Below are 24,490 nucleotides of genomic sequence, written 5' to 3' on the forward strand. Positions count from 1 at the left end.
TGTGTTGTGATTCAGAGGCTTCTCTATCACAACGTACTGTGCAAACCTTTACAGATTTCTATTTCCAGATTCAACAGGATCTACATTCCACAATCTACATCTTAGAAGACATACTACAGGTATTCTTTCATTTTCAAAAGTAATTTATTTGTACCACCTTTTCTTATAATATAACTTGAACAACAACTGATGTCCTGTGCTGCAAAACATACTTCATTTCAGCACCTATCCAAATACCTAAATCGTGCTTTATAAACTATTTACCCATAAACAGTAACTCAGATGTATTGTATTGTATTGAATTTTATAGAGACTTTTAAAGCGGGAACTAGGGCTCGAAGGCTTCGAGGCATTAACAAACAATGATAGGGGAGGAAGAGCTTCTCAAAAGTCAAAAACGCAAAATAGAAGTGTTTTCAGGTTCTTTCAAAAATGAAAATGGTCAACAATATCTAATCAGTACATCACAAGAGATTTCCACATAGTTGGAGCCAGAACTGAAAAAGATGGTCCTCCTGCTCGTGCCCTACAATACCTCAAAAATATAAGCAGAACTTTTGAGGAGGTGCGAAGGGCTCTAGCCGGCTTATGTAAGATAAGCCTAGAGCAAAGATATTCTGCAATAGTATTATGAATGGTGTGATGAACCAAACATAGAACTTTAAACTTAACCCTGCTTCCAATCAGAAGCCAATGTTGCTGGAGAATATTATCTAAGGAGGGAGAGAGTCTTGGGGCTCTAAGAGCCAGCCCTGCTAATGAGTTCTGTAGGATCTGCAGGTGCTCGAGAAGAACTACAGGCTGCCCAAGGTAGATACCATTGCAATAATCAACAGCGCCCATGAGTGAAGAGGTGAACTCCTTGGCCTTGGACTCGGAAGGAAGGAATGGAAGAATTCCTCTCAAGGAAGCCTGACAGCTACAAGATCCTCTCCATGCCAAGGTCCATCTGCTCCGGAAGGGGTGTAGCCCTGATCTTCCCCGAGTGGATTCCTGCCTCTGTCATTCCTATGCAGGCTTATTCCTCTTTTGAATGCCTCGTCTTCAGGCTCTCTCTCTACCCTAGCCATTCCCTTACTGTGGCTACTATCTATCGGCCACCGGGTCAGATTTCCTCCTTCCTCTCTTAGTGGGCAGACCTCTCCTCCTCACTCCTTGCCTCGAAAACTCAACTCCTCCTCCTTCTTGGAGACTTCAACATCCACCTGGATGTTTCCTGTCTAACCTCTGGACTCTTTCACGACCTTTGTGACTCTCACTCACTATTCTCCCCTCTGGCCCTACTCACTCTGCAGGGCACACTCTGGATGTTCTGATTTCCTCAGACCTTCCCCTTTCTGTCCCTATCACCACTCCCCTCTCCTGGAGTGATCACTTTCTCCTTTCCTCCCATCTCACGTTCTCTATCTCACAGGCCAAGCCACTTCCATCACTGCCACCCACCTTCTCGGTCATCCGACCCATGAAGCGCGTATCAGTTGAGGCTTTTGCCGCCACTTTCTCACCCTCCCCTCCACATTTGGCTGACTCTCACCCTGACAAAGCCCTCTCCACGCTCCAGTCTGCTATGTCTGATACTCTTGATATGTTTGCCCCTGTCATGAGGATCTGCCTGAAGCCCAAAGCTGAGTGCAACTCCTAGTACGACTCAGACATCATCAACCTTAAATGCAAGTGCAGGGTGGCGGAGAGGAAATGGCATGCTTCTTGTACATCCTCTGACAAACTGGCCTGCCGCCTGTTCCAAAGGCAATACCGGCTCTCTATCCTCACCAAGAAGAGAGCTCATATCCAAGCCTGCATCTCCGCGGCATCTAACAACTCGGCTGAACTCTTTAAAATCTGCAAGGAACTGGCCAATCCTGGCCAATCCTGCCACAGTCTCTACCTCTCCTGTGGCACTGGCATCTCACTTCATCTCTAAAACTCAGGACATCCTGTCCTCACTCTCCTACTCTCCCCTCCCTCCCTGCTCTTCCTCTGGCCGTTCTGCAGCACCTCTCCTCTTTCCTTCTATGCCTTTCCCCTGTTCTCCGCAGATGAGGTTTCTAGACAAGTCTGATCTATGAAAGTCTTGTCAAAACAGGTTCACCACTGTTCCTCCAAAACCATCAAGGACCACATTGACACCCTTCCCCCTGAAGAAGAGGGTGCACAAGGGAGTGCTTCAGAGGGGATGGGAAGACTCCAGTGGTGAAGGAGTGGTTTCAGAAGTCAGCCAGGGCAGGGGGAAGGGTGTCAATGTGGTCCTTGATGGTTTTGGAGGAACAGGGGTGAACCTGTTTTGACAAGACTTTCATAGATCAGACTTGTCTAGAAACCTCTCCTTCACCACTGGAGTCTTCCCATCCCCTCTGAAGCACTCCCTTGTGCACCCTCTTCTTAAGAAATCCTCTGCCAGTCCCTCCTGCCTGGCTAACAATCTCCCAAGCGCCATCACTCCCTTCCTGGGCAAGCTCCTGGAGAAACTGGCCATCTCTCAGCTTAATCTCCACACTGAATCTGCTGGTTGTCTTCATGGCCATTTGTCTGGCTTCAGAGCTGCCAGAAGCATGGAAACTGCTCTCCTGAACATCCGTGAAGACATGGTCTCCAACCTTGACTGTAACACCCGCTGTGTCGTCATTTTGCTTGATCTCTCTTCTGCCTTTGACACCGTCAACCATGCCATCCTGCTTAATTGTCTCCGTGATAACCTAGGTATCACTGGTCAGGTCCTGGCGTGGCTGACTTCCTTCCTCTCTGACTGACCCTCCCAGGTCCAACTTGGATCCTTCCTCTCTGCTATCTTCTTCTCTACCTGTGGTGTCCCCCAGGGGTCTAATCGCTCTCCCTGGCTGTTCAACCAGTACCAGGAACTCCTGGCCCACCGCATTGCCGCTCTCTGCCCCAACTTTCAGTGCTATGCGGATGACACTCAGCTCATTTTCAGGCTACCTTCGACCACCTCTTTTCCGTCCCTCATCTCTGACTGTCTGTCTTATATTCACGAGTGGTGTGCCGCCAATGACCTCTGCCTTAATGCCAGTAAGACTGAGATTCACACCCACTTCCTCCTTTCCTTCAGCTCTCTGGCAGGCATCTCTTGGCCCTCTTCCTGCTCCCACCTGCAAGGCTAAAAACCTTGGGGTCATCTTCGTCTCCACACTCTCTTTCTCGTCTCGCATCTCTGACGTCTCTAAGAAGTCACACTACCAGCTGCACCTCCTCAGAGGTATTCTTCCTTCCTCTCCTTCCCCCATAAGCTCACTATCTCTAGAGCTCTGGTTCTCTCTAGGCTGGACTATTGCAACAGCCTCTTTCTAAATCTTCCTGCTTCTACTCTACGCCCTCTGCAACTCATCCAGAACAGGACTACGAGACTTGTCCTTGGCCTTAAGCCCAGGGATCGTATCTCTCCAGAACTGAAATCTCTGCACTGGCTCCCAGTGGCTGCGAGGATTAAGTTCAAAACCCTCTGCATCATCCACAAGGCCTTCTGAGGTCTGGGGCCTCAATACCTTCAACTCTCTCTTCCTAGATATCTTCCCTCTCGAGCTCTTCACTCATCCGCCTCCAACTCCCTCATCCGCCTCCAACTCCCTCAGAGTCATTTGCTTCTCCAAGCAACGATTGTAACCATTAATGCTACACTATTATGTGAGAAGATGTGCACAAGATTGGGTGAGTTACCCAAGTTTAAATTCAGGATATACCCATATGATGATTTATTGCACACATGCAAATAAGACAAAACCCTGTCTAATAATAACATATTGGTTTTTCTTTCTCATTCCTGCGTGTTCTTTGTTTCCTTCTCTCTCTCCCCACATGATGAATCTGTTCTCAAATATCCTAATTGATCGTCCCCTTCACCAACCCTTTATTGTTGGTCTTTATTATTTTTTTTTAATGGACTAATCAATACCTTGTACCTTGTGTCATTGCTATTGCGGTCAATGTGACTTAAATTATCATTGGAATTTGTTTTTCATATTTGTTATGTCTAATTATGTGTCGTGATCATTTGTATTAATGGTTTAATTTCCTGTCTAATATCTACATAATGACATAAGTAAAGAAGTTTGAACTAATAGCCCTGATTTGAGAAAGGCTTTGTAAACCGAAACACATGTAACCAACAAAGGGTACTTTTTTGAATAAAGTGAAATGGTTTTCTGATTCCATGGCGCAGAAGTTTTGGAGTTTTTTCATATTTAAACCATAAACAATACACAGGGTAATTCATAGAATTTCGCAGAAAAGTGTCGCAAGCGGCTGGCGCAGAGTGTCGGCGTGCGATTGTCTGCGCCAGGCACGTGCGCTAAAACCGATTTCCGCGCACAGCGTATTCATGGATTTTAGGCTCCCAAACCAGCCGTGGCGCAGAGTATCGCAGCGACCCTGCAGCAGCGCCAGTAACGCCCCCAAGAACGCCCTCGCGCAAGGAAAAGCCATCAAAATCGCTAAATCATCTCCACCAGGCCCCCACCCATGTCTCCCACCACCCCCACCCCCCAGCCACCAGGGGCAGCCTCCACCAGGCCCCCACTCATGTCTCCCACCACCCCCACCCCCCAGCAGTGCAGGGGCACCCTCCACCAGGCCCCCACCCATGTCTCCCACCACCCCCACCTCCCAGCCACCAGGGGCACCCTCCACCAGGCCCCCACTCATGACTCCCAGAGTGCTACGTGTATATCAGGGGTGCGCAGGAAGTTCCACACGCGAATAGCCTGGGCGCGTGTATTTCAGGGGTGCGCGGGAAGTTCCACACGTGAATAGCCTGGGCGCGTGTATTTCAGGGGTGCGCGGGAAGTTTAACACGCGATTTCAGCAGGGTACGTGTATTTCAGGGGTGCGCGGGAAGTTCCACACGCGAATAGCCTGGGCGCGTGTATTTCAGGGGTGCGCGGGAAGTTTTACACGCGATTTCAGCAGGGTACGTGTATTTCAGGGGTGCGCGGGAAGTTCCACACGCGAATAGCCTGGGCGCGTGTATTTCAGGGGTGCGCGGGAAGTTTAACACGCGATTTCAGCAGGGTACGTGTATTTCAGGGGTGCGCGGGAAGTTCTACACGCGAATAGCCTGGGCGCGTGTATTTCAGGGGTGCGCGGGAAGTTCCACACGCGAATAGCCTGGGCGCGTGTATTTCAGGGGTGCGCGGGAAGTTTTACACGTGATTTCAGCAGGGTACGTGTATTTCAGGGGTGCGCGGGAAGTTCCACACGCGAATAGCCTGGGCGCGTGTATTTCAGGGGTGCGCGGGAAGTTTAACACGCGATTTCAGCAGGGTACGTGTATTTCAGGGGTGCGCTGGAAGTTCCACACGCGAATAGCCTGGGCGCGTGTATTTCTTGGGTGCGCGGGAAGTTCCACACGCGAATAGCCTGGGCGCGTGTATTTCAGGGGTGCGCGGGAAGTTTAACACGCGATTTCAGCAGGGTACGTGTATTTCAGGGGTGCGCGGGAAGTTCCACACGCGAATAGCCGGGGCGCGTGTATTTCAGGGGTGCGTGGGAAGTTTTACACACAATTAGGCTGGGTGGGTCCTCACAGGTGTTCCCTGTACACCCTCGACGGCCCTTGCAGGCAGCCCACAAAACAGGGGACTACCCTGCACACCTGCTCATGTCCCCCTGCACCCCCACCCCCCAGCAGTGCAGGGGCAGCCTCCACCAGGCCCCCACCCATGTCTCCCACCACCCCCACCCCCCAGCAGTGCAGGGGCACCCTCCACCAGGCCCCCACCCATGTCTCCCACCACCCCCACCCCCCAGCCACCAGGGGCAGCCTCCACCAGGCCCCCACTCATGTCTCCCACCACCCCCACCCCCCCAGCCACCAGGGGCACCCTCCACCAGGCCCCCACTCATGTCCCCCTGCACCCCCACCCCCCAGCATCCAGGGGCACCCTCCACCAGGCCCCCACTCATGTCTCCCACCACCCCCACCCCCCTGCCACCATGGGCAGCCCCCACCAGGCCCCCACTCATGTCCCCCACCACCCCCACCCCCCAGCACTGTGGGGCACCTGCCAGCAGGCCCCCACCCATGTCCAACTCATGTCCCCCACCACCCCCACCCCCCAGCACTGTGGGGCACCTGCCAGCAGGCACCCACCCATGTCCAACTCATGTCCCCCACCACCCCCACCCCCCAGCACTGTGGGGCACCTGCCAGCAGGCCCCCACCCATGTCCAAATCATGTCTCCCACCACCCCCACCCCCCAGCACTGTGGGGCACCTGCCAGCAGGCCCCCACCCATGTCCAACTCATATCCCCCACCACCCCCACCCCCCAGCACTGTGGGGCACCTGCCAGCAGGCCCCCACCCATGACCAACTCATGTCCCCCACCACCCCCCAGCACTGTGGGGCACCTGCCAGCAGGCCCCCACCCATGTCCCATCCATGCCCCCCTGCACCTGGGTCCCAACAATCCCCAATCATGTCCGTAATGGCCATCCTCCCCTGCCAAAAGGCCCAACCAACTATCACATCCACCCACATATCAAAGGCAATTACATGTTACACACCCAATGTAAATAATGCAAATGAACACATGTCTGTCACACACAATGGCTGCAAGTGAATGTTAAAACACCCAACATGACATGCATGAAAGCAATGAGATGATACGACACATTGAAGGATGAAAATAAAAATGTATTGAAAATCAACTTGAATGGAAATGAAATTAGAAAACCACAAAGAAAAACAACAAAAAGAAGATGAATGTCCATGAAAAAAATCCAATAAATCAAAAAATCCATAGAATAACTATTTACAAGACAATCCCGGGTCCATGAGCCCAACCAAATGAAACCTAACTATGTCAACTAACTAAAAACTGAACTATGTACAAAAAAGTGGCGCATTGTCCAATCGCAACCAAATAATAAAAAAAAAAATTAAAGGAAACCTACCACTAACTATATAACTATATACAATGGCAGCGGGCAAGTCCTGCGGCTCACTCTGTGATGTTGCCGGCCAGGGCATCATCGAACTCCATGTCGATGTCCTGGAGGCGGGACTCTGTCCTGGCCCCGAGGTCTCGCAGGGATAACCCCATGTTCACCTCAAACTCCCTGCGAGCTTCCTCGAGGCACTCAGCCCGCCTGAACGCCCGACGCATGGAGAACTCCGCCCTGACCATGGTGAGCCGCTCCTCTTCCGCCCGCTGCCGCTCCGCACCTATCCGCTGGACCAACTGCTCCCACACGGAAGACACTACCATCCCAGGGTTCTCCTGCCCTCCGGCCGATGCCTGCCCCTCTGATCTTGATGGCCCCGAGCCATTATGCCTCCCACATCTAGCCTGCTGCTGCCTCCGACGCCACTGCCTCTGCCAGCACGACGGCATCCAGGATGATGGAAACCACCGACGCCGTCGTGCACGTGCCCTGCCCGATGATGCCGTCACATCCTCCATCTGCTGGGGTCCAGTTGCTGTGTTGTCCACCCCTGCTGGACCTCTGACTCCCGACTGTGGCAGGGATGGGATCCCCACCGAGCTGGCTGCATTGGTCAGGGCAGGTCCACAGGGGGCCCTGGTGGCATCTGAGCCGGAAGACGGCAAGGAGAACGACTGGCGTATAGTCTCCACAGAGGAGGAGAGGGCCGCCAGAGTGGCCGACACATGCAGGAAACCCCCGAACATGGCCGATCCCACATGGGCCACGTCGGCATGGTGCTCTTCGTGATGACGTGCGTGCTCCTCCTGGGAAGCACGCACGGCATCACGAATCACAGCCGTGCGCATCGCGACCCCAATCAGGACCTTCTCCACACGGCCAGGGGTCCCCTCGTCCGCAGGTGGAGGGGAGTCAGATGACATGGACATCCCCTCTACCTGCGGACGGGCCTGGGACGGGGCATCCCTGCTGGTGCAAGGTGGTGCACCCACAGGTTCAGGGACAGCGACATGCACAGGCCCCTCCACGGTGACCTGTGCTGCCTCCTGCCCCTGCCCCTGGACTGCACCACTTGCACCAGCAGGGATGCCCCCACCAGGCCCCGTGTGTGCCTCAGTGGCGGCCTCCTCCTCCTCTGTGGAAACCACCAACTTGGATGGCTCCTCGCCGTCTACCGCCGTAGCAGGCCCCTGTGGGGGCTCACCCACCCCTTCCGCTGCAGCCGTGGGGGCATCCCCGCCGCCTTGCTCCACAGCGCCGTCTCCGCCCTCTCCTTCACTAGCCGCTGCGTAGAGGGAGACATAGAACACAAGCATCAGGGTACTGTACAATGGTCCCCTAGACAGGAAGCAATAGCAGATGAGTGCCACTGTCAAAGTACACTTCCATCATGTCACACCACAACACATGTGTCAGTCCAGGCAAAACACACACAGTGACAGTCATGGTGCGTGCCATGGACATTTCAATGCATGTCCAATGGACTCTCGAATCATACAATGTAATGGGACTCACATGCATCATGGGTCATGCCTATCACATGCACACACTTCACCTCAGTCACATCCATCTGGCCCCTTACACCCCAATCACAGTGCATACAAGGATGACTAGGCTGCATCAGTGAATCTGTACATTGTCACAGACATGTGTCATGCATCCATGGCACTCACAAGTCACAGACACGCAGGTCAGGCACACAGACATGGATACCACATATGTATCTGGCATCAGCACCCATCCCTCGCCCCCACCCATGTCCAGGAACAGAGACTGCCATGCTCTCATGTGTGCAATCTGCACAGGGCTCCCCATGTCGCATTCAAACACATGCAACAACCGTGCGGTTCACACATTACAGGTCGCACATGCATTCCCATGATGTCCCTGCACACATACATGCGTACATGGCCTATGTCACACATGCAGGCAAGTATCAGACAACCAGCACACTGCAACATGCCCTGTCTCACACAGCAATGCTTGGCCACTTACCGTTCAACTCCAGACGGGTCTCCCTCTCAAGGACCTGGGCGTGGAGCGCTGGGTGTGCGCGTTCCAGGACCCTCAACTGGATGGAACTCATGCGGCCCCCCTCCACGAGGCGCCGGGCCTTCATGAGGGTCCTGGACCTCAAGTCTTCCCAGCGCTTCTTGACCTTCTGGATGGTGCGGGTTGCCACCCCCTCCGCATTGATGGCAACCACACAGTCGGCCCAGATCCTGTCCCGTCCTTCCTTGTTGGCGCGAGACGATCCGAAGAGGGCATCATACTGCCCCAGGACTTGCTCCACCAGGACACCAACTTCGGTGGCAGTGAAGCTGGTGCCCCTCTGCCCCTCTGGCTGGGGGTTGCCACTGGTGCCAGATGTTGATGTGCCCAACATGGCAACCCCAGGGGCAGGAGTGGGTGGGCAACTGAGTCCTGGGGCTGGGCTGTGGAGCGATGTTATCCGAGTCGGGAGTCTTCTGTTCCAGCAGGGGTGGACACAGCAACTGGACACCTGCAGATGGCTGATATGCAGGCACCAAATGGCAGGGCACGGTGGCAGCAGGCAGGCAGGCAGGCAGGCAGCAGAAGATGGCATGTGGGAGGCTGCTCGGGGCACTGGGGGGCAGTAATTCGGCCTTCTGGGCAGGAGCGTGGTCTTCCGTGTGTTTTCGCGTGGCCAGCTTGATACGGAGTGATTTGGCACGTGAAAATCCTGCACGTCAGTGTGAAAATCGAGGAAAGGCCCTTAGCGCGTAAGCGCGTCAGCATGCGTACGCGATTTCATTGGACCAAAGGCCCTTTCAGCGTAAGCGCGTCCGTGACGTTTTGCGCACGGGCGTTGCCCTGGCAGGGCTTGGTGATCCCGCGTGCCTTTATGTTCTGTACGTGCTTTTTGTGCGGTGCGTGTGTTTTCCATCCGTTGGGGTTCACACGCTATTACTTCACAGCGGGTGTTGGCTACGCGTTCTTCTACACGCAAGGCAGACGGTGAGTGGTACCCCGCTCCCCCAGGCCCGATCGCGTGAATAACTTCACGTGAACCCCTGAAATACACGCGCCCAGGCTATTCGCGTGTGGAACTTCCCACGCACCCCTGAAATACACGCACCCAGGCTATTCGCGTGTGGAACTTCCCGCGCACCCCTGAAATACACGCGCCCAGGCTATTCGCGTGTGGAACTTCCAACGCACCCCTGAAATACACGTAGCACGCTGGGAGACATGAGTGGGGGCCTGGTGGAGGGTGCCCCTGGATGGTGGGGGGTGGGGGTGGTGGGAGACATGAGTGGGGGCCTGGTGGAGGGTGCCCCTGGTGGCTGGGGGGTGGGGGTGGTGGGAGACATGGGTGGGGGCCTGGTGGAGGGTGCCCCTGCACTGCTGGGGGGTGGGGGTGGTGGGAGACATGAGTGGGGGCCTGGTGGAGGGTGCCCCTGGATGGTGGGGGGTGGGGGTGGTGGGAGACATGAGTGGGGGCCTGGTGGAGGGTGCCCCTGGTGGCTGGGGGGTGGGGGTGGTGGGAGACATGGGTGGGGGCCTGGTGGAGGGTGCCCCTGCACTGCTGGGGGGTGGGGGTGGTGGGAGACATGAGTGGGGGCCTGGTGGAGGGTGCCCCTGGATGGTGGGGGGTGGGGGTGGTGGGAGACATGAGTGGGGCCCTGGTGGAGGGTGCCCCTGGTGGCTGGGGGGTGGGGGTGGTGGGAGACATGGGTGAGGGCCTGGTGGAGGGTGCCCCTGCACTGCTGGGGGGTGGGGGTGGTGGGAGACATGAGTGGGGGCCTGGTGGAGGGTGCCCCTGCACTGCTGGGGGGTGGGGGTGGTGGGAGACATGAGTGGGGGCCTGGTGGAGGGTGCCCCTGGATGGTGGGGGGTGGGGGTGGTGGGTAGTGTTCCCTAGATTATGAGTAGGGAGCTGATTCCTCAAATGAAAGGATGAGTCCGCAAGAAGGGACACTACATTCTTAGCATAGGAATCAGCAGGAATATCAGGCTGCAGATTAATGTCACCCATAAGCACAAGCTTCCGGTAGACCAGTGACAATTCTGCAACCAGTTGGGGGAATTCAGACACATAATTAGCCATGGAGTAAGAAGGTGGCTGATTCACCAATATAAAATTAACAGAAGTGTTAGGCGAAAGCTGTAGCCTGACGAAAAAGAATTCACTGGGCAGATTGTGATTCAGGGGTATGACCGAGCCATTCAAAGATGATAAATAAAATTAAGGCTCAGCCACCCCCAGGCCCTGAGTACCTGCCCAACTGCAGAATGCTATATTGAGGGGGCAACATCTGCACAATATCTGGACCCGAAGATGGCGAAAACCACATTTCGGTCAGACATGAAATATCAGGGGCATGGTCTTCTAACAAAGAATAAATATTATGTTGATCTGTGGCAAACCTGGCATTAATCAAGATCCCCTTCAGCAGTTCCACACATCATGTAGGGTTTTTCAAAAATCCAGTTTGGTGGACATTCTATAACGCCATGCTCATAATGAGCTTGTTCGCTTGCACTGGTAAAGCCAGTTCCAATCTTAAAGGAATCCTAAAACCAGAGGGCCAAATAGTACGTAAAGGAACCAGAGCCGTCAGTTCATTGTGGGAAAAACAATGCCCCAATGTAGCTTCCAAACGAGGAAAGGGCAATGCATCCTCATGTTTGCAGTGTATTAGAGCCCAAGGCCCGTCCTAGTCCCGTACGGGTACAGACAGGCTTGCCTTTAGCGCATCTTCGGCACGCTGCAGGCACACCCACTGCACCCGTCTGAAATTAGGATGACCTGCGATGATGCGTCGCCCAAGAAATGAAAGGCAGTCTCTGCTGTTGGTAATATAAAGATACAGCAGATGTGTTACAACACAATGGTGACATACTTTTCTATTTAAACAGGTCCCCCAAATTTAAAATATATCTAAACACATAATATCAGCACAATGTTATATACAGTCTCACATGAGTATTTGTTTCAAAAGAATGAACAACTGGGCGAGTAGACAGCAAAGCAGCACAACCTCACCGCAATCATGTGGTACTACATATATCACTCCACAATTCCATAGTTGCCAACACGACCCATTCCAATCTGTAGATGCATTTCCAGACCTTTTTTCTGTTCCCTTTTCATTCTAAAACATGTACTTCTGTATGTTAGAAAATATACAGTTCAATAATGAAAAGTACCTCCACTATCAAACTAGAGTACAAAAAATACTGGCACATTATTTAAAAAAATGACCTGCCTTCTGTCAAAACTATTGCAGACCTTTATATTACACAACCTTGCCTTTAACCTCAGTTCAACTGCAAGTGGTTTTCTATACTACAAAACATGCTTCACTGCAGCAAACACCTCAGTAGCTCATTACTCATTTTAAAAGTACTTCTACTTCCGATGTGAATGCCGTCTTCTACTACTTATACCAAGGAACAATTCCATAATTAAAAATAGCTTAATTATCAACCTACACTACAACAGATATTGCCACCTCCTTTTAAACAAGCATTGACAATGGCAACAGTTTGGGCTTTTAAAACATTATCTTTTATTGTGATTTGGTGTACACTCAAAACTGTCACAAATTAACCACGATTATATACATTCCATATAAAATGCTAACCAGAATTAAAAAAAATTGCAAAATGCAAAGTTACATAAATAATTCATACTAGCACCATGATAAAAATATGAAAACATAAATCAATGTTAAATACATAATTCATACAAAACCAAACATTATATCAAAACTGTTTTTAAAAATGCCAAACCTGCAAGTGACAAGTCTGCTTAGCCCACAATATTCCGTACTGAAATTGATCTGACTGTAAAGTAGTCTCTTGATGGACAAATTGCCTCAGTCATTGCACCTGCATCTCAGACAACGACTAACACTCAATGAGTAAATGTTTCAACGTCTCCATAGCCGATTTGCAATAACTCTTTCCATCGTTGGGGTCTTGTTTCTCACCCCTAAAATTTCCTGCATTAAAAGTAAATTAAGTTTTAACCTAATAAATTAATCTCTAAAAACCTCAGAGAGATCTCGAAGTAAGTAATAAGAAATCTGATTAAAAGTCTGTACTTCTACCCAAGAATGATAAAACAACTGATATCTCATTATACTTTCTCGATTGTCAATCCAATCATATTCATGCATTTTCCTTTTTATTTTATTTGGATTACACACAGAACTTCATCAGCGTTAGAATCAATATGTACTAATTTGTTTCTACATATCATCTGATTCAGCACCCAGCATTAATTATTAATCACTTGGTCCTTGAGGTCCCAGAATAGACTATTGGGTGGAGGGGATATAATCTTGGGGAATATTTGCAACCTCTTCCAATCTATTATAGCCTGTGAGCCCTAATTCTTGTCTAATAACACCAATGGGCACCCCATCTGGAAGAGCTATGCATCATCGAGTAATGCCTCTAGCTTTTCCCATTTCAACTCCGAAGACAAGTTCTCCGCCCCATAAATTAGCATAGGCAGTACTTACAGTCTATAGAATCTCATCAATGATATGATATCAAAGTGCCCAAACCACATGTCCACTACTCTCATTTGGGCTGCAAATACTTTATCAATGGTTGCAATCATTTATAGACGTGTTTATCACCAGGGTTGGAAAGGAATGTAATCTGAAGTGTGTATATCGCTCCACCACTTCAATCTTCAATCCTTTGACTCTCTAGCCTCCAATTACATCCTTTTACTTTCCTTTTTTGTTTACTAGGTTTCATTATCAAAAGTTTTGTTTTGAAACAGTAACCTTTAAATCCAGGTTTTCTAAATATTTAGCCAAAGTATTCAAAGACGTCTGCAGGCTGATCGGGGACCTGTTGAGCTATAACAGGTCATTGGCGTAAGCGCCATTCTGTACCTGTAATGCACCCAGCCAAGGTTACTAGCATGTGCTGTATTCAGAGAACTATTCACATCACTTATGTAGAAGTTAAAAAAAAAAAACAGCGCCAGGACACATCCTGGCTTCAACCCACAGTGGGTCCTGATCACCCAAGAATAGTTAACCCACTTATCCAACTGTACCTTTACCAGGGACGTCATTTGGTGGTTGCCAGGGGTCACAGCGGCGACCCCTGAGGTCTCCCTTGCTACCACTGTCGTCTCCCTTGCAACCCCTAAAAAAGAAAATGTTCTTTTTTTTTAAATGTAAGCTCCAGGGCTGTGGCCAGCGATGCATGGCTCTTTGTTTCTGGAGTGGCTGGCTTTTTTGTTCAGGCCTCTTATAAAAAACAGGGAGTGCCACAAGTGTAACACTTTGAGCAGTGACCCTAAATACGAAAGAATAATAATAACAAACAATTTGTCTTTCTGGAATTCTATACAATAATTGCTAGAATGATTAAAGGTTTATTTCAGGCACACTTCAGGGGCTGAGTCACTGATTTATTATGTCTTTAAACACGTTAACCCAGCCTTTCATTCTTCGGATGCCAATAAATGAGTACCAACACAGGCTGGGTGTATATTTGTTCTATATAAAGCACTTAAATGCAAGTGCTATATAATAACATATCATTATCATTTGGCCTTGGACATCTGCTTGCATTCATAGTAACTTGGTAATATGGGCCTATTCACACTGATATTAATGATACATATGGTGATCCATTCTTGTATGAAATCTATATCACATTATAGTGATACCGTAATCATATTGTCAGTAGTGTACTTAGGAACAATGCTATGTGATGCCACTTCCTGTTTTGTCAAGGCGTGAAAGGTTGTGTTCCATCGCTTCTCATGTCGTCACTTTGGGGTGGGGTCAAATTACACCATGTCCTGTGATGTCATCAGAGGTAAGGGTCGTGTGATGTCACTTCCACTACCCCAGGCATTTTTGTGAAATGACGCCCCTGACCTTCACCCTAGTATTCGGGTGCAATGCCACTAAAATGTAAGTTAGATAATCGGGGCACCCTTTCTGTTGTAATTTGCTGCATAATTTGTGGTGATTTACACAACAAATGCTTGGCACCGGTCTAATAATGCCACATATATCGGGCACTTCGATAATACCACTTGCAATTATCAAATTTGTGGAATGAAGCAATTTAGAGATGCTCCGACACATTTCCTGAATCCCGTTTTATTTCTATCTATGAACTATGCCAAAACAGCCAGTGACAGCAACTCTTTCAGAAGGATTACAGAGAAGATTTTACTAGAAGCATCCAAAGAGGGGATAGGTCTGTTATTAAAAGGATTACGTCTATCTCCCTTTTTAAAAGCCGGTATAATATTAGTACATTTCTACAAACTCAGAATATGGTGTTCATGTAAATCATTCTTGAATAAGGCAGCCAATATATTGATCTAGAGAGCCGTAAAAGACTTGAAGGTCACATTTGTGAGAGACCATCTGGCTCAGCACTTTAGATGATTTACATTTATTAATAGTTAACTCAACATCCTCAATTGTAAACTCCAGACACCATTCACTAGATGTAATTTGTAAACTACCACAATCCGAATTCGCAACTTTGCCATACACTTTTGAAAAATGATCTACCCAATATGACTCCACAATAGGTTGCGCTTGAAGGGACACCTTAAATCCAGGCTTTTTAATCATGGACCAAAAGGAACAGGTATTCTTGTTTACAAATGCATTCAACATATTTTCAGAATCTCACTCGCACATTAGGTATCTATGTGTTTTAATCCAATGTTTATATCTTTGCTTCAGTCATGTGTCCTCCTTCTTTCACACATCTGTATCTAAACCATTTACTTGTCTAATGTTACGTCTCAATTCCCTCTTTTTATTGTGGGCTATTGTGACACCTGTAATAGCCCAAACTTTTGCATTCAAATACTGATTCATGTGTACATAGGGAGAAGGGCTTGTGACAAGGGGCACACACGAATAACATGTGAGGAGGGACACACAATCTATTTTGTTGTTGTTTGGTTATTGATACCTCCCATTCCCTCCCCCAAACCATGCTATTCCCTGTGACTATTCCCATCTGGGGAACTCTTTTAGCTCTGAGCTCTTCCATGGTCACGGCCATCTTGGATGACTGTCTCTAAGGAAGCTCTCTGGAGACAAGCCAAAACTGGCAGCCATCTTGAATGTCAGGGTTGTTTAATTACTGGTATTTAAAACTGTGCAGCACACCATTTATGGTGGTTTCAGAAGCCATCAAAGCTCTGTAACAGTCCTGCTATTTTACTCACTCATTCATTGTCCCAAAGAATAAGTGTGGCCCAAATTGAACCAATGAAAATATGGTAATTGCACACCTACATGCCAAACCTCAGATTTAGAATTGTTTCTGGGAGTTGAAGAGCCCAACTGTGCTACTACTTAGAGTCTCATTGATAAAATAAGTGAAATGTAGGGCAGCTAACTTCAGCGTCATGGTCACAGGGAAGCGCAGGATGTTGCTGCCAGAGTGTTCTGTGGGTGAATAGAGGGTATTCAGGAGGTTGTGACCTGAGTTGAGAGGCTCTGCCCCAGGATAAGGTTGATGGGAGGGGTGGGACCTTAAATGGACAGGAAGTTGCAGAAGCAGCACCTACAGGTGGCATAGCAGCTAATGTTCCATGCTGTCATCTGGTATCTACCATCTCTGTCAAACACTACTTACCACAGGGGCTTCAGAGTCTGCCTCTGGCTGCTTTCTGGCCACTGCAGGCAGCCTCCTCTATGGCACAGGCTTGCCTACAAGTAGGAAGCTAGGAATTATTGCCGGAGTGCTTGGTGTGGTAGTATGGGCTCTGAATGAGTGCAGCCAGTGAGGGGCAGCCCACCACACAGCAGGTAGCACTGCCGGCCCAGTTCATGGCGATAGCCTGGATGCTGATGATGGACGAGGTTATAGAGTCGGTGATGCAGGATTTTGATACCAGTCTCTCGGACATCGGACAGGAGCGGGGTTTAAAGCAGGAGGTCAGATAGCAGCAGCATTCTTCCTGCCCGCTATACATACCCATTACCTGTCTTTGCTGCCTAAGCAGCATTCCAAAGAACATCAAGCTTCTGAAACGGAGCCCCTCAAACGACTGCCCTTTAGAACGGACTGCTTTCTTTCATGCCACAATTGAGAGTTTGTATCATTGCTGCTTAAAGTCTGCAATTCTTAATCCTAAGTGCCCGTCAACAAGAAACACTGAGTGCAAGCTAAATAGGAGCTCTGAGACATGATCATGACCCCGCCATTTAGTCAGAAAGCAGCTGCTGCTTCCTATGCCCCTTTTGTTTTTCGAGCCTCCATTTTTGACCTTTGTGCGTCTATCGTTCACTCTTTTTCTGTCACATGTCTCCATTTACGTTATTTACTCCATCCTTCTCATCTTTCTTTCTGCTTCTTTTTGTTCTGGCTTTCATTTTTAGTTGGGCTATTAGGGGGAATGCCACCTATAAGCCAAAACGATTGCATTGGAGTGCAGGTCGGAGGGAGATGGCATGTCAGGAGGGACACGTAGCTTGTGTTGGGTGTTTGGTTATATACCCACCCACTGACTGCCCATGGCCATGCTAATCCCTTTGAACATTTCCACCCACTTCTTGACCTTTCCCACCCAAATGGCTGCCGGTGTAATAACAGAGTCTTAACCAATAGGGGCATTACTAGCCACTTGATTTATATATGACCCTTGCACTGAAGTCCTGTTAAAAAAGCAATGATAAAGCCAACAGTTTTGGCTTGAGATATTAGATAGGCATTTTCCACGCACTGAAATCATATGACCAGGTAATCACTCCATTGTTTAGTTGTTGCAGTATTAAATGCCTCTCCAATACCTGCACAAAAGCCCAACCTGTTGGCTTTATCAATGCTTGTTTATTTGGACAGCCGCAACAAACCTATGCATATGCCAGGCACTCTTATTCCTCCTCCCAACATTTCTATAAACATAAAAACCTTTCAAAAATTCCTGGCAAGCAGCTGTGCAATTGAATGGATTCACTAATTCAATAGCCGTCATGTCCTTTTTGGTCATCATTCTCATAATTTTCACATTTAGTCTCTCTGCTAAAGCAGGCTTCCAAATCAGTGCACAATTACCGGGCCTAATCCCCACCTTCACCCGACTCTCGCATTTGGGAATATAATTTATTAAAACAGTCATGTCTAAAACTAGCAAGCAATTATCACTTTCCTGGTACCTTCTAATTGATCATTTAGAGTAGTTGTCAAATAGAGCACTTGAGACAAACATATAATTCAACATAGACTAAGTACTGACATTCTGCCTGGTGTACTGTGTACACCCTCTCTCCTAATTCGGCCATTCAGAAATATCCCATCCCATGTTTCCATTACATGGCGAATAATATCACCTCGGATTCAAGGTGTTGCAAGGAATTAGAATGGGGGCTATCCTTAAACCAAGTTGGATCTAAGCATTCACTGTTAAAATCCTCCTTATACCCATAACAACCTGCCAGCCACTTGTCCAAAATATCGACAGATGTGACATAAAAATGTCTGCTGATAGCATCATAGGATTTAGATATACATTTATAGCAAACAGTGCTGCTGTTCATTAGATTGCATATTCCTCCAACTCAATTTAACCGCTAGAATATCAGATCTCATCCCATTACAATCCTCTATTGTAACCTCAATGTTGTTACGCACTGCACAGAGTAGGCCCCTAAAGGTCTTCTTGTCTGTCCCCTTTGTTCCCTAACATAAGACACCATAAATCCATCAATTATCAGTGTATCAAGCAGCCAGGTTTCCTGCAGGCAAATAATCGAGTAATTGCCCCCATGAAATGTCTAAAAGGATGTGTCAATAAATGGGAAAAACCCTATTATTCCATGAGGCAATACCTAATTGATGTTCACTCGTATCTCAGTTTGATGGTGTCACCAAAGACTTTCTCTTGTGCAAAGTATTTAAGATTAGTGCCCAATCCGAAATTCGTCGCCTAGGTGACTGAACATTTGTGCGGTGTCTACGATGGCCATACTCAAAAACACAGGTTGCCAGCAAATCTAACAAAGGCCTGCTTAATATTCCTTAAACCCAAATGTACTCATTAAACTACAGTTTAAATTCACAATTACAATAATATGAAGTTAGAATACACCAAAGGGTATCTGACTAGTTTAAATATAAACAAACACACAAAATAATTATTCCTTAATTACAATAGACTTAAAAAAATGCCATCACCTTTCTAATTACTTAGTACATCCTTACTACCACAAAGTACTTTTACAATACCAAACAGTTAGAATACGCCAATGGGTATCTAACTACTTCAACCATAAGCAAAAACACAAACCAACTATTCCTTTATTACATTACCCTTAAAAAACACCATCACCTATTTAATTAATGAATACACCCATAGTACACTATAATACTTTATACAGATACAAAATGTGTCTCCCTTTCATAAACGTAACAGTCTGAAAAGAAATGAAGAAACGGTTTAAGACAATGTAGAAGTCTTTAACAGTAAATGTAGGAAATTGTTTTTTTCAATGCACCATGGATTTTTTTCCCAATGGCCTAATCATTACAACATGTTAATACAACAGCAGTGTATCATGCACAAATTGAGTGCAAAACATAGTACACACAATGCACCACTGATGAGATTCAAAGAAAGTAAATGTATGTGTAAAAACGTATTTATATCTTGCATACTATGTTCTTCAACTATGTTTTCTTTTCTTTCCAAAGAAACACATATATACCCTTCTTAGCATGTCCAAATAGCAGACTATTTTAGTAATTTCCAACAGCCACATTGTTGCTCCCATTCAAACAAAAGTATACATATTGCTGTAGCCATGCCCAAAGTCCATATTATTGGTTTCACAATGTGCACATGCATATTTTTTAAACTTAATATATTGTTCTCTGATACATCTGATACATTCAACCCAAAGTTAATATATTGCTGTAGCCATCCCAATATCCAGATTGTTGGTTTCACAGTGTTCACATCCATATCGTTCCATGGCCGCTGTTCTCCAGCACATTCATCCAAATTAAACATATTGTTGTGAAAATTGCCACAGCCATAGTGTTCAAAGTAAACATATTGCTGTGAACACTGACCATGGTCACAATATGCTCAGCCATGTCACAAACAATCTACCCAATTTTTATTATTGTGATAATGACCACCTCCATATTGTTCAAAGTATACATATTGCTGTGGTGATGGCCAGTGTCCAGATTGTTGGGGGCATGGTTGAAGCATATTGTTGTGGCCATGCCCCCAATAATCTGGACACTGGCGATGGTCACAACAAAATGCTTCAACCATGTCACAAATAATATACTCACTTCCATAGCCACACAAATATTTATTGTTATTACAAATACACATACATATTAGTCACACTCAGTAGTTTCATTACATACTATAAAATCCAAAGTAAGTACTGTTGTAAAACATCAGATAACACTATCATGTCCAAAAGATGTCAGTGGACAGTAAAAAAAGAGCAAACTTGGCGACAACCCCACTACCATATTGACCCACAACAACGCTTCAATGTTTCCATTTCTTCTCTCCATCCCCCTCCCCAGACACACTTTCATCCTCAAAATGACCAGAAATCTATTTTTCAGAGGGCGTTTTGTGCCGCGCTGTTAGAGGACGAAGGACACTGTTTGCAGATTCAACATGGAATTCACATCAAAAGTTTTGATGCACTTCACGTTTTCAATCAACCTATCGGTGAACGCGTATGGCTCAGAGGCATCCAAAGACACCGAACCAGGAAGTAGTCTGTGGACCGGATGGAGATACCACACATTTTTGTTACATACTTTTTCAGAATTTATAAGAAATCTTCCTTATGGATATACACCAAATTTGCAAAAGCATGCTTTCGGATCCAGGCTGCTGCACCTCATGCACATTTTCTGCAAATCTGTCCAGTGGTTTAAGCAGTAGGCGCAAGCAAACATTTTTTCCATTCATGTCGAACAGGATTTCAAACATTTTGGGGCCCTCCCTAATAACTTTCCCCTCCCTAGGCGATATCACACGAAACTTCGCAAAATAATTAAAGGTTGGCTGTATGCTTTTCTTGCAAAGTTTTGTGAGAATTCGTTGAACGGTGCCAAAGATATAAGCCACCCGAAAACTGCTCTTCCTACGGGTTGAGCAACTTAACCATAACTACAGGGTCGCTCCAGCAGACCCTGTAATGTATATTTTCAGAGATACAAACACACACATATATCCCTTTTTTAAACTGGGGTGGCGAAAAGGCAGAGTTTATAGTACCGATTGCTGGTATTAGGTGTGCGCGTGCAGTGGGCTGAAATAAATCTCAGGGTTTTTGGTGTTCAAATGTATGGGCACGTACGGTCCAGCATCGACATAGCATTGCTGATTGTGAACTAAGCCACAAGATATAGGGCCTCATTACGAGGTAGGTGGTAAGGGATTACCGGCACCGGTAAGGACACCGGTGCCGGTAATCCCTTACAACCCTATTCCGAGGTCCCTTAGCGGGTCCCTTCCCTAACGCCTGGTTTTACCTGGTTTTACCAGGCGTTATGGAAGGGACCCATTAAGGGACTTCAGAGCTAATAACGGTACTGCAAATTGCGGTACCGTTATTAGCTCCATCCCCATTCCCATTGAGCCCTATGGGGGCTCGAATGGGAATGGGGAATGGTTCCCGGAATGGGGATTTACCGGGTCCTCCAAGGTTGGAATAACCGAGTAAATCCCTGTTTCGGAAACCGGGACCCGGAATGCGGTAAGGGGGTAGCCATGGTGCTAATAGCACCATGGCTACCTCCTACCTCGAAATGAGGCCCAGAGACATGTAATTATCCCCAGGCCTTCCAGTTTTGCGCATGCAATCTAAGGCCCAGCTCTCAGCCTGTCAGCATTGTGCACAACAAATGCTATCAGAAGCACTGACACTGCCGGTCATACATATATCAGTTCTAGCTTCAACGCAGGCGGTCCTAGGCACAGAAGGAAGTATCAGTCCTACCCACTAATTAAGGAAAATCAAAACAAAGCCTACCTACATCCCCAGGAATACTTCAATGCTGTGTATTAGGTTCAATCTGCTCTCAGCCTTAGGAAAAGAAGAACACTTTTAAACTCCAAGTTAAATATCGAGACTAATTCATTAGGAAGAAAAAGTAGTATACATCCAGAAGGGGACTGAGATGGCACAAGCAGCAGCGTGTGTCTCTTTTGAAATAGCCCATTGGCCTCTTACAGCTGGGACCCCGCCCCAATTCATATGGGAATCAGCCCGTGTGTCATACATACATGGAGATCTGTGAGATTAGCGGCCAGTCACTGCGCCCCCTCCTGGCTTTGCAAAAGCGTCTTTCTGTGCCTGACATCACTGTTAAGAGGTAACCTTGGATATAGAGTGGCCAGCCACGCCTGAGTGGCTGCTAATGACTCCAAGCTTACCTTACATTCAAACTCTTCTGCCTGCTTCACATTTAGCGGAAATCCATCGATCAGAAACCCTTTTGTGCACACCTGGTTGGTAGTTATTGCTTCCTTCAAGAGCTGGACAATAGTCCCCTGTAACAGACCAAGGGAAAACAATTCAGTAAGTGGGAATCGGCTTCCAGGTTTATTTAATGCAGATGCACCTTGATTTTTCAGCAACGAGTCATATGAGGAGAGCTTTCAAGGATATGACACACATTACATTTTTTACAGAATAGTGTCAATGAAGAAACCCTTATTTGGACACGATTTTAACATGATTTTTGGTTTAAAAAAATCCTACCTTCCTATTATTAACATCTAACTTCTTCATAACGTCAAATGCATTTGGATTAAGTCTTAAAGTTCAAATCAGAGCAGCATTTTAGTACAACTGGACACCCATTTATAACTTGCATAGCTTGGAATCGGTGTATAAACTGTTAGAATGTAGCAGTAACCAATTGTTAGTTAATCCTGAATCAACAAGTGTCAAAATGTTTAATCTAAAAGTACTAGCCACATTATTTCGTTGAAACTCATGTGTCTGATACAGTATTTTTCCTAACAATTCTTTAATAAGAATGTACATTCCTCATATTTATTAGCAGAGGGGAATACTAATGTTATGAACAACGAAGGGGCGAGTATCTTCTCAATCTTTATCTTTCAGCAGCATCGAGAAATGTCAACAAAACCTAATTTACCAGAAAACCTGGTAATTTAGGGTGGTTTCATCTTCCTTCAGTTTCAACATTAATTAAATGATAGCTGGCCAATCCTGCATAGTGTGTCCTTCACGAACTCACCTTAAGAAACTGGTATAGAAGCCCTGTTTTTTTAGTTTTCTTAATTAATAAAGGGATGCTGGTAATTACATCTCGGAACTAAATCAGACCCTCCTTTCAGTAAGCTCCATGCCTGTGCTCTGCCACTCCAGTCTCCTGATCTACAGCTCCTGCTATTCAGTGGCACTGAGCAGGCCCAGAGGTCACAGGTGCCCGTTTTGACAGCTGCTCTGACAGCCATGTCACTAAAGTTGTAACCTCTGTTTCAAATTCAACATGATTATGATAAACTCCTCACCTGGTGGCAAGGTAATGTGAACATATTAGCCATACCTTGTGTGGTTTGGTAGTGGGGGTTTTACATAATTATTAAGAGCCACATCTAGTTTGTATCATACACATGTCAACACTCTAGGTCCGGATCTGCTGTGTATATTGATCAGACAGCCTGTCTCTTTCAGCCTGCAGGACAAGAGAGTGAAAGACTATACATCTCTGTTCACCCTTTTTGAGGTTGAGTAACACCACTCTCCAACAGGACAGCCTTCCACCAGGAGCAGTCCTGAGAAACATAAATCAAAGGGAACATTCTAAACAAAAAAAAAGGATCAGCCTCTCACCAGGGTGCTGCACACCAAAGGGCCTTTTATGCTATGGGTCTGGAAAGGTGCAGACTTAGTGTAGACAGAGGGAGCTCAGCACAGTTGAGGAACGATTCCACCATCTTGATTCTCTGAGTAATTGTCCTTCCTTCTTCACTTCCTTTAGCCCAAAATACTTTGGGTAAGATGAAAGAAGGCAAGCACCATGTTACGGAGTGAAATGAAAGGTCTGATACTAAGGTAAGGCAAGTGAACTTCTTTACTAAGTTCCAGTGACAAGGTATATACATCAGCAAAGTCCAAGGGTAAGTAAGTAGGAAGGTACGCAGCGGACATCCACCAGCCTCCTCTCTCACAGGCTGCTTCACTCCAACTGACTTTCATGGAGGTTACAGCGGCACTAACACCACAACATTCCATAGGCATAACATTCCATCAGGCATTCTCTCAGGCAAGCATTCATGCAGGACCAAAGCAGGGAACACAAAACACAACACACCACTTGTCACAACTGAGCCACAAGTGGTCAACACTTGTCACAAGGTTAGTGATTGGACCCCTTAAAGCAGGCCCAAATCTGTCCAATCCCCTGGGCCTATAAAAGAGTGGGTCTCCCACTCTTTCTTTGATTAACTTTGAACCATCCATGACTCAAGGAAGAATGAGTTTGCACCATGTTTGGGAGAGTTGATTTTTCCAAAGTGCCCAGCCATCGAGGTGAGGAAGGAGTGTTCCAAGGCAGAGGCAAGCTTTGCTCCCTACCCACTCCCAGGGAT

At 47.3% G+C, this 24,490-nt stretch overlaps 1 protein-coding gene across 1 annotated transcript in view; it reads right to left on the reverse strand.

The window, feature by feature from the left end:
• AK5 (adenylate kinase 5) overlaps positions 1 to 24,490 on the reverse strand; it is a 3,278,219-nt gene that overhangs the window by 397,754 nt on the left and 2,855,975 nt on the right. Inside the window, exon 12 of the mRNA XM_069641673.1 lies at positions 22,301 to 22,417. Within this exon, the coding sequence (XP_069497774.1) occupies positions 22,301 to 22,417 (117 nt within the window). The remainder of the gene's footprint in view (positions 1 to 22,300; positions 22,418 to 24,490) is intronic.

The sequence above is a fragment of the Ambystoma mexicanum genome, chromosome 1q, assembly GCF_040938575.1.
Source record: "Ambystoma mexicanum isolate Mex_15411 chromosome 1q, UKY_AmexF1_1, whole genome shotgun sequence".
Taxonomy (NCBI): Eukaryota; Metazoa; Chordata; class Amphibia; order Caudata; family Ambystomatidae; genus Ambystoma; species Ambystoma mexicanum.